Source organism: Electrophorus electricus, chromosome 2, assembly GCF_013358815.1.
Source record: "Electrophorus electricus isolate fEleEle1 chromosome 2, fEleEle1.pri, whole genome shotgun sequence".
Lineage (NCBI taxonomy): Eukaryota > Metazoa > Chordata > Actinopteri > Gymnotiformes > Gymnotidae > Electrophorus > Electrophorus electricus.
In genome coordinates, this window is record NC_049536.1 from 798597 (window position 1) to 808359 (window position 9763).

Consider the following 9763-nt stretch of genomic DNA (forward strand, 5'->3'; position numbering starts at 1 on the left):
TCAGAAGTATTCAAATTCTCAGAGAGATAGGGCAACATATGGCAAGCCGCCATATCTGGGCTGTGTGTGTGTGCACTAAATGCAGTTCCATGTGGAACATGTCCTTGTTTACACGCTGTACAGGCTACTTTTCTTGCTCTGTTGTCAAATGCATTATGAACCCTGGCACTAAATATTTTCTATCACCACCTCTAACTGGATCCCTCACTATCAGAGTGTCTCTCACCAACAACCTAACTTGCATTTCTTCCACTCCTGGTGGTCCTAGGACAGAGCCTTGAGGGACACCAAATGTTACTTTTAACAATTCAGTGTCAGTGGTATAGGGGTTAGTATAATTTTATAATTTGTAGTTAACAAGTCCACACAGCTTCACTAATACCAGGAGACAAATACATTTATGGCACTTAGCCGACACTTTTATCCAAAGCAACTTACAATTTTGACTGAGTACAACTTGAGCAATTAAGGGTTAAGAGCCTTGCTCAGGGGCCCAATAGTGGCAAATTGGCAGTGGTGGGGCTTGAATTGGCAACCTTCCAATTACAAGTCAAGTACCTTAACCACTGACCTCTGCAGAAATATACTAACGCACACTACACGGTCATACAGGTTCACTAATACCAGGAGACAAGTGCACATTACAAGGTCACACAGGTTCACTAGTACCATGAGTTACAATAAGGCACAAATGTTATTAATTAAAGTTGCAATAAATGCAAAAATTAGAGAATCACAATAAAAGCATTTTATTAAAGAATATTTAAGAGCATTAGACAGCTTTAGATGTTGATCTGCAAGAACTGTAGAGTTGAGACTTAAACTGTGGTAAGACTCACCCTACCTGTATAAGGAAACCACACAGGTCATGTCATTCTGATGTCATTTTGTGTAATAATTTCATTGACTCTTTAATTATGCCCATGATGAAACCAAAACCCGTATCTTAGGCTTTGGGTGTGTGAGTGTGTGGTGTTATTACATCATCTACTGAAAGACTGAGGTGACCCAGGCACACACACACACACACACACACACGCACACACACACACACACACACACACACACACACACACACACACACACACACACACACACACACACACACACACACACACACACACACCCACCCACCCTTTTAATTAGTACAGCAGCATCAGTACAATCAGTACACATATGAAGTTGCTTTAAGTATTTGTAGAAAATGTCATGCTTGTTCCCTGGAAAAGCACCTCAGGAAATGAACTGAGCTGGCACTGAACAGGTTCATCCTCTCATCTGTTTCCCACACTGACTGAGTATGATGGAGCATGTTGGGTTACTCTGTCTCCAGCTGTGTCTGTGTAGAATCATACTCACGACCTACACTGTTGAGTGTTATTATTCTTCTCACAATTTACAGATATATTTACTTTTACATTAGTCTATACCATGACACTTTACATTACACTATTTTAATATCACATTCCATTTCACTCTACATTGTCCTATTACACTATCACACAGTGCCAGAGTGAGTATTCAGGTGAACAGGAAAGATTTCCAGTGGGCCTAAGGATGTAACAGTCCGAGTGCCTCAGGGCGAGGAGCAGGATGCACAGACTCCCTTGACGGTGATAAACATTTACTAACACACAGCGTCAAACGTCCAGGGGTAAATTCACCACAGCAGGTGATACTTCTCATGTCCAGGGATGTATTCACCAACAGCTGGCAATATTTTCCATGCTGTCTCATGAGAGTGGACTTAATATGAGATATTGATGAGGTCCTTTAGCCTGACCCCATCCAATGACAAGAAGCAAACTAATCTATTTTTTAAAAGAATCTTTAATTAATTCATTAATTATTATTATTATTATTATTATTTATTTATTTTTTTTGTAATATACAGAATCTTGGTTCTTTTTTTCATTTGCCTTTTAAAGTATTCTTCTAGAGGGAGCCAAAGGACACATGCAATAATATCTGTTGAATAGACCTGAAACACTTATGTTTGCACTGTGTTTTGTATACATCCACAGTTTACATTATTCAGGTATTGTATTAAATTGAATTAATTCAATTAAGGTTTGCAATTCATAACATCAGAGCATCTTTGCTTTGGCTATATTGTTTTATATTGATTGCCCTAGTGTCAAGAAGGCAGCAGTAGTGTGTACATATTTGATGTATGTTTGTGTGTTTTGATGACGATGGTTCACACTGAGCAAAGCTCAGAGTTCAAAGTTGGTTATGATTCAAGTGTTGGGCTTTTACAGTGAGATGTGCATTTTGAAAAGTAGCGTTTTTAGATTTGTGTTTGGGGTTTTGAAAGGTTTTGTGATTACAGAAAACTTGTTTTAGTAATGGAAGAAAAACTAATATGATTCTTTCAATCATAAAAAATGTCGCAGGTCACTTAGCGTCCTTTGGGTACAGCAAGACTTTTTCCAGTGAGTGGAGTCTCTCCCTTAAACCCTTCTGATTCGTTAATAGGTCATCATGTGTCGTAATCGAAAGTGAAAGAGTATTACTGCCGCATTTTAGCTTTAAAAAGCGCTGACGCATTGATAGGCTCAATTTTAAACGCTATAACTATCAAACGTTTACTCGTACCTCAGTGTTTGGAGACCGAGGTCGAAGTAACCGGAATTTCGTACAACTTGTGGAAAGATGCTGAATTGTTCGACGCAGTATGAGATGCCGAACGCAGGTTTCTCGTTTGATAACTCGCGCAGGTGAGGTGTAACGTTACCGTTTATCGTTACCGTTTACTGTCCTTTTGTTGGAAGCTAAAGTAGTCTAATAGCTTGCAGTCTGCCTGTAAAAGCGAAGTACCTACATGCGTTTGTGCGTGTGATTTCCTTTTTGAATAGACATTGAAAAGACTTTCTTCATTAGCAGTTATAATGTAGGCTACTTTGCTTTGAATGTTGCGGACTGACTAGCTAGCTAGCTAACTAGTAGCTTTAAAGTTAGTATTTGGGATTGCTGTCCTCTCTAGGCTAAACACATAATACTACTAAATTTTGAGATTGTGGTAAAAACTGACACTGCAGCACCTCTTTTCTGCTCTTTCTCCCGTTGTCAGAAATGCGGTCTTGGAGGAGGGCTTGTCTGAGAAGGGGTACAGTGCTCCCAAGGCCCGCAAGACTGGCACCACTATAGCTGGGATAATATTCAAGGTCCCTAACTCCTCTAAACATATTCTGCAAAGTCATGGCAGTTAATTGATTGGTTGATTGATTAATTCATGTCTGATCAACATTATGTCTGATAGTTCCCCAATACTGATTCAACCTCTTCTCCACAGGATGGGGTGATTCTTGGGGCTGACACCAGGGCCACAGATGACATGGTTGTGGCTGATAAAAACTGCATGAAGATTCATTACATTGCACCCAACATATAGTGAGAAACTTAGACCTTTTTGTGATTTGTAGTCCTAGCAACATATCAGACTTATCCCTGGACTGACAGATGTCCTGGAAAAGCTCTGGCTGGTCTTTAGCTTCAGATGTGTTGAAACCAGCTCGTATGAACTTCTTTGAAAAATCAGAGAACTTAAATATATATATATATTATTGCTTTTATGATACTGTAATAAACGTTACTTTCTCACAGTCATTTAGATGAACAAACAGCAGTGTTAGCTGACCATTTTAAGACCAAGTATACCAATGGCACTTTCTGTGTTTGTGGTAATCCATAGAAACAGCTCTATTCCAGTTTCACTTTGATTGGGCTGCTGTTGTGTTCTGATTTCTCTTGGTGCAGCTATCAAGTTCTAATTTTGCTTGGATTGGGTAGATGTTGAGTTCTAATTTTCCTTTGATTGGGTAGCTGCTGCGGAGCAGGCGTGGCTGCAGATGCTGAGATCACCACACAGATGATGTCATCAAACATAGAACTTCATTCTCTCAGCACAGGACGCCCTCCTCTTGTTGTCACGGTGACCCGACAGCTTAAACAGATGCTATTCAGGTGAGAGACACATTTGCTTGACAGCTTGTGGAAGACAACACTAGGTTAATAACTTTACCTTGCTAGGAACTGTGTCTGATCAGACTTCTCTGGGGTGGAGGACATATTAGTGTCCAACCCCCACCCCTAGAGAAATGGCCTGGAACTGGCCAGGTGGGAGTGTGGTCAAACTGGGCTGTCTGTAGCAAGACATACGAGGGCTGCATGTGGAATACAGCTCAAAGAACTTTACAGAGCTTGGATTCTCAGAATAGTGATCACAAAGATTTTTGGAGGACATTATATTTTAAAACTAAAATCCAGACAGATTCTTTATAATCATTAGTAAAAATGTTTATGGCAGGTTCCACTGCCACGATTGCCTTTCTCTGGAGGCTGATGAGGGTCTGATCTGCTGCTCTGGTGCAGGTACCAGGGCCACATCGGATGTTCTGTTATTGTAGGAGGCGTGGATGTTAACGGTCCCCAGTTATACAGCGTCTTCCCACATGGCTCTTATGACAAACTGCCCTTCCTCACCATGGGTATGTGTCTTGAGAATCTACACGCTACACGCACACACTATTCTAGAATCTGCCACACACTGCACACACATGCGCATGCATAATGTTCTATAATTTGCCCTGTATCCCAGATGCACATGCGTATGCACACTGTTCTAGAATCTGCCTGATACTGGACAAACATGCGCATGTACACTGTTCTAGAATCTGCCCTGTAGCCCACACACACATGTGCACACACTTCTAACATCTGCCCCACACACACATGCACATGTGCACACTTTTCTAGAACTGCTAGACTACATTCACAAAGACACTTTAGTATCACTTTAGTATCAGTCTGAAAGATCATTTATATGCAGTATTGGTTTATTCTAGGTGTGTTTGTGGTCTGATTCATTTTGAATATAAGGGAATGCAACTTTTTAGAGTTACATTTGGAAAAATGCATTTTTCAGCAAGTGTAATACTGCACACTTTTGCTACAGTTTAAAGCACCCAACAAATATTTAATATTCTATAGAATTCATTATTAGCATTTTATCATAGCTAGTTAAGCCGGAAGCCGGCAGGCTACAAAGATCCACCCTGGTGAGCTTTATCAGCAGACAGCAGTGTAATTTTGTCACACTGACAGGCACTGGTGTCTGTTGCTTGCCACTGTGGTGCTCTCATCACATATGAGCTCTTGAGTGGTACCAATTGAGCTGCAACTCACAAAGATGCAGGGGAGAGGACCTGATGGGTGGGAATTGGTTATGTCTACATTATGGAGAAAAATCAAGGGAAAAATCCAAAAACATTGTATACAAAAAATACACTTGTGACAGATACCAATACGTGTTTGTGAACATTTCTGCAACTATTAAATATTTAAGAACAGCAAATAAATACACAGACATACTACAGAAGGCCAGTAAGAACTTTGACATTAAAGTGAGTTGTGTCAGTTTGAGTTGGTAATATCACGTCATAAATGACTTTCAGGTTCAGGAGCAGCAGCAGCAATTTCTGTATTTGAGGACCGATACAAAGCAAACATGGAGGTAACGTTTCCCACTCTGTCACACTGTGCTAGAACACACTGGAGTGCAGATGGGGTGACATCGTGTTTACTGTGCTCTAGAACACCTCCCGGCTCTAGAACACCTGGCTCGCTTCCCTGTTTGAGTCTGGCTTTGCCCCAGGTTCCTTTCTCATGCCCACTGTTGCTCTTGACTTGCTCCTTAAGAAGCCTAGACCTGGATGTTTTAAAAGTTGCTTTGAGACAATGTATGCTGTAAAAAGTACTATACTAAATGAACCAGTTTAAATCCAGTTTATTATCCAATACTGAATCCCTTTTCAAGATTGTTGGACCAAGAAATGCACAGAAATGTCCAGAGAAAATTTGACAGATAATTAGTGAGGCCTTCTGTACAGTTGATCAATAGCAGTATTGATTCCTCTCTGTTTCACTGCCGCTGTCCGTCTCTCTGTGTATGTGGTAACTGTAATGATACCACTGATCAGCTGGAGGAGGCGAAGCAGCTGGTACGTGATGCTATAGCTGCGGGGATCTTCTGTGATCTGGGCTCCGGCAGCAATGTGGACCTATGTGTGATCACTGAGAAAGGGGCAGAGTATCTCCGTGCTTACGATGAACCCGCAAAGAAGGGGCAAAGGTGAGTGTGTGTGAATTGTATTCAGTCAATTCTAAGTTGCTTTGGATAAAAAGGTCAGCTAAATGCCATAAATGTAAATATGTCAGAAAGGACAGAATCAAATCCATTATTAATATCTATGGTATCTATATCTATAATATCTATAACTAAATATATTTGAATTTATGTTTGTCTTCATTCTGAAGCACATAGAAAGCTCATGAGACTTGATACAGTGGCTCCATTTGAAGTGGACTATCTTTGTGTGCTGAAACAGACATTCTAGAAAAGTACATGGCTGGTCCCTTTTGAAACATTACAGCCTATTTATTACTAACTGCTTTTGAATAGTTTTCCTAGCAGATATCAAACTGATCGAGGGCGGTGAGTGCAACATTGTGGATTACGTTTGTTCCTCTGTTGTTCCCTTCCCTTTAGAGGGGGCAAGTATACATACAAGCCTGGCACAACGCCGGTGCTCGCGAAAACGGTCACCCCACTAACGCTGGACATCGTGGAAGAATCTGTTCAGGCAATGGACACCCAGTGAAACTTGTGGTTTTTGTTCTTGTTTTTTGTTTTTTTGTTTTTTTTTAACTTTTTAAAACTTTTTTAAACTATTGTTTAAGGATCTACATCTTAAAGCTGGACATGAAAATATCTGGATTGTTGTTTTATTTGTGTACCAACTAATTTTAATACAGTCCCTATTAAACGTACTACTAATAAATGCATATGTTTTTAATTTCTCTTAGTCGCTAATACATTTTCATCTACATGCCGCGCAGACTTCGTGATAAGCGGCGAGCTTTCTTTGTTACGTGTCAATCGACAGACCAGGCAAGTGATTTAAAATCCCCAACAAAAACAAGATGACTTTTCCCCGCGAACGCCGTCCGAAGCGTGGGAGTGACGTCACGCACAAAGCTCGTCGTCTATTGGTCAGCTGGCAGCGTCTCCTGCGAAACGCATTGTTTGAATTCCCGCACGGGAGGCGACGCGCTGGAGTAGTTCTGCTAGTCGCGTTGCAGGAGCAGCAGCAGCAGGTGAACTAACGTCAGCTAGATTTGGTCTTTTTCGTTTTGTTTTACGCTAATGTCGAACGGACTGTTTTCGAGTGCACGTGGCGGTTTGTTGGAACTGAGGTTCGGTAGTGGTGTGCGTTAGTGCAGAGCTAGCTAACCTAGCTGACCTGGTTATGTCGGTGTGATTCTCGAGTTAGTTGTTAATGCAGGTGGTTTTGTTAGCTAGCGGGGTTAGTAATGTTCATATACTGTTGTTGCAAAAAGGTATCACTGCTGTAGCCATGCATATTTGTTGTCCGTTTATCAAGTTCGGCCAATGTGTTCGTGTTAAGACATTGGAAATAGTCTTTTATAAATATATCCTAGCTAGTTAATGCACTACTTTTCAGCTGAAACGTGTACGTCTTTGAGCAGAATAATGAGCATCTATGTGCGTTTTGGGTAGTTCGCTTGGGATATGCGGCGCGATACATCAGCGCATAGACGAAAGCTGTCGACCCCCAGACGGAGGTCTCCTCCACGGCCGCCGCCCGCCTCCAAGTCCCGGACCCGCCGTTCCAGCGGTCCCTCGGGTAAGCGTGAGCCTGTGTGCGCAAGAGCTTTTTCGCAATGCCAGGTTTCCAACTTTTTATGAACGTCCTGCGGCTGTTCAGGGCTTTGAAAGTCGATGAGGCTTTTATCGATATTCCAACGTTGCGTTCTCGGCTCTCAGAACCATCGCCGAGGAAGAAGAGGCGATTCCGTCCTGGCATGCGCGCTCTTATGGAAATCCGAAAATATCAGAAATCGACGGACCTGCTCCTGCGCAAGGGACCGTTTTCACGACTGGTAAGGTCCCTGCTCGTGTCACGATCTTTTAAGTGTTATTCAAAAGTAGTCTGAATGCACATTTGGGTCAAATCCTTAGGTCTAAACTTTTCTAACCTAAATAATCTCTCTCTCTCTCTCTCCCCACCCCACCCCCCCAGGTGCGGGAGGTCTGTCAGATGTTTAGTAAGGATGCTCTGAAGTGGCAGGCCTATGCTCTCATGGCTCTACAGGAGGTGCCTTCTCTTTCTCGCCCAGCTGATCTAAGCAGCCTACACATGCATGTTTGTGCATCTGAGTAACCAGAGCCGTTCTTAGCCCAGTGCTTCATTATGCAACCTCTCCTACATGCGGCCTGTTTTCTTATACGTGTGCAGGATTTCACACAATGCAACATTTGCATGAATGTACTAAATAATATGAATATTAATTATTAACGCTGAATACATATAATTCCTTTGCACTCTGTACATAGTACATTTGCAAATGTTTGGGTGTTTTACAGGCTGCAGAGGCGTTCCTTGTCCGCCTTTTTGCTGACGCTAACCTGTGTGCCATTCACGCCAAGCGTGTGACTCTCTTTCCCCGTGACATCCAACTGGCCCGGCGCATCCGCGGTGTGGAGAATATTTGAAGTGGACTTCCTTGATCTGGAGTTTTTCTGGAATATTTTTACTTCCTGAATCTTTCTCTTCTTTCTAACAAGATCAGATGAGTTGAGAAGGAGGTGTCTGCAGATCCCTCGAGACCTGCTTCTGATCTTTAAGATTAGCAGCCCAGTGTTGCTGTGCACTAAAGGGGGAGTTAGTCGTTCAGGTACCAGCAAGAGCAAAATCCCTGTCGCCATTGTGATTGTAAACAGGTATTTGCACCTCTCCAGCAGGGCCTTATCTTCATATGTCAGCCATGGCTCATGGTAGCAGCGGATTAGTGACTTAACATGAAAAATGCATGCTGGTACTGAAGTGTGCACGTATGCGGGGTATTATACAGCATCACGTCTTACAACATTATGGTAATTTTTATTTTTAACTTGTAATTTTTTTTTAAATCAAATGTAAAACTGTTTAGAAATTTTAATGTGTATATAATTAAGCTTTTATTGTTTAATAAAATAATTTTTGTAATACCCCTGGCACAGTTTAATGTGTGTTCTGTGTGCGTATGCCTCTTCTGGAGCGGAAGAGAAACGTGGTTTGGGAGGTTAGCTGGTGTAACGTAATGTAGGTGGGTGGGTTTGTTCAAGTAAATGCAACTAACAAATGCTGAAGGCAGCCACCTTACCCAGGATGCAAAACCCAGGTCTAACAGGAGGTAAACGTGAGGTCTGACCACTGGACCAAAGCACCTCTGGCAGAGCAGCCAGAGCCTAAGTGACTGCATGGGGCCGTAAGGGACACACTGATGACTACTTGGCTCTGTAGGGCTTTTTTGTCCTGCACTGGGTCAGTGCGTCACAATGACGTGTTCCATTATAACCTCTGGAGAGCGGTTACATATTCCATTATAATCTGTTACAGATTATAACATGTCCAATGAGCCTTGGGTTTTGGGGCACATCATAGTAAATGTGATGGATTTTTGGGGCAGAGCATAGTAAATGTGGTTAGCTAAAAACGAATGCCTGCACTAAATCAGCTCTTAGTATCTTTTATTAGAGTCTCCTGGATGTGAGTCAGGTTGCCTCTTTGCTCCAGATGGTAGTTTGGGCTTTTATCCCTCTCCCCCTTTTTTTAATTGGTCCTTTGGGAATGGCCCATGCACATCCTAAATCCCAGGCTCCACCCATGTCTCTAGGATACAGCCAATCAGCTGGATT

General features: G+C 42.1%; 2 protein-coding genes across 3 annotated transcripts; both read left to right on the forward strand.

The window, feature by feature from the left end:
* Positions 1–2522: 2522 nt before the first annotated feature.
* On the forward strand, positions 2523–6831 carry psmb10 (proteasome 20S subunit beta 10). Its single transcript, XM_027020422.2, has 8 exons — positions 2523–2720; positions 3074–3167; positions 3296–3393; positions 3826–3966; positions 4375–4490; positions 5457–5515; positions 5982–6133; positions 6551–6831. The coding sequence occupies exons 1-8, from the start codon at positions 2656–2658 to the stop codon at positions 6660–6662; spliced, it is 837 nt and encodes a 278-aa protein (XP_026876223.1). The 5' UTR covers positions 2523–2655; the 3' UTR covers positions 6663–6831.
* A 52-nt stretch (positions 6832–6883) lies between these two features.
* On the forward strand, positions 6884–9034 carry LOC113583846 (histone H3-like centromeric protein A). Of its 2 annotated transcripts, none has more exons than XM_027020429.2 (5): positions 6884–7158; positions 7583–7709; positions 7850–7965; positions 8106–8180; positions 8450–9034. In XM_027020429.2, the coding sequence occupies exons 1-5, from the start codon at positions 6985–6987 to the stop codon at positions 8576–8578; spliced, it is 621 nt and encodes a 206-aa protein (XP_026876230.2). In that variant the 5' UTR covers positions 6884–6984; the 3' UTR covers positions 8579–9034. The 2 variants fall into 2 exon arrangements, with proteins under 2 accessions (XP_026876230.2, XP_026876231.1); XM_027020430.2 differs by lacking the exon at positions 6884–7158 and adding an exon at positions 7190–7367.
* Positions 9035–9763: the final 729 nt, after the last annotated feature.

Coding starts and splice junctions, on each gene's coding strand:
- LOC113583846 (XM_027020429.2), top strand. CDS start 6,985: ATGACTTTTCCCCGCGAACGCCGTCCGAAGCGTGGGAGTGACGTCACG. Junction 7,710..7,849: donor CCGTTCCAGCGGTCCCTCGG/GTAAGCGTGAGC, acceptor CTCGGCTCTCAG/AACCATCGCCGAGGAAGAAG. Junction 7,966..8,105: donor AGGGACCGTTTTCACGACTG/GTAAGGTCCCTG, acceptor CCACCCCCCCAG/GTGCGGGAGGTCTGTCAGAT.
- psmb10 (XM_027020422.2), top strand. CDS start 2,656: ATGCTGAATTGTTCGACGCAGTATGAGATGCCGAACGCAGGTTTCTCG. Junction 2,721..3,073: donor TCGTTTGATAACTCGCGCAG/GTGAGGTGTAAC, acceptor TCCCGTTGTCAG/AAATGCGGTCTTGGAGGAGG. Junction 6,134..6,550: donor CCCGCAAAGAAGGGGCAAAG/GTGAGTGTGTGT, acceptor CCTTCCCTTTAG/AGGGGGCAAGTATACATACA.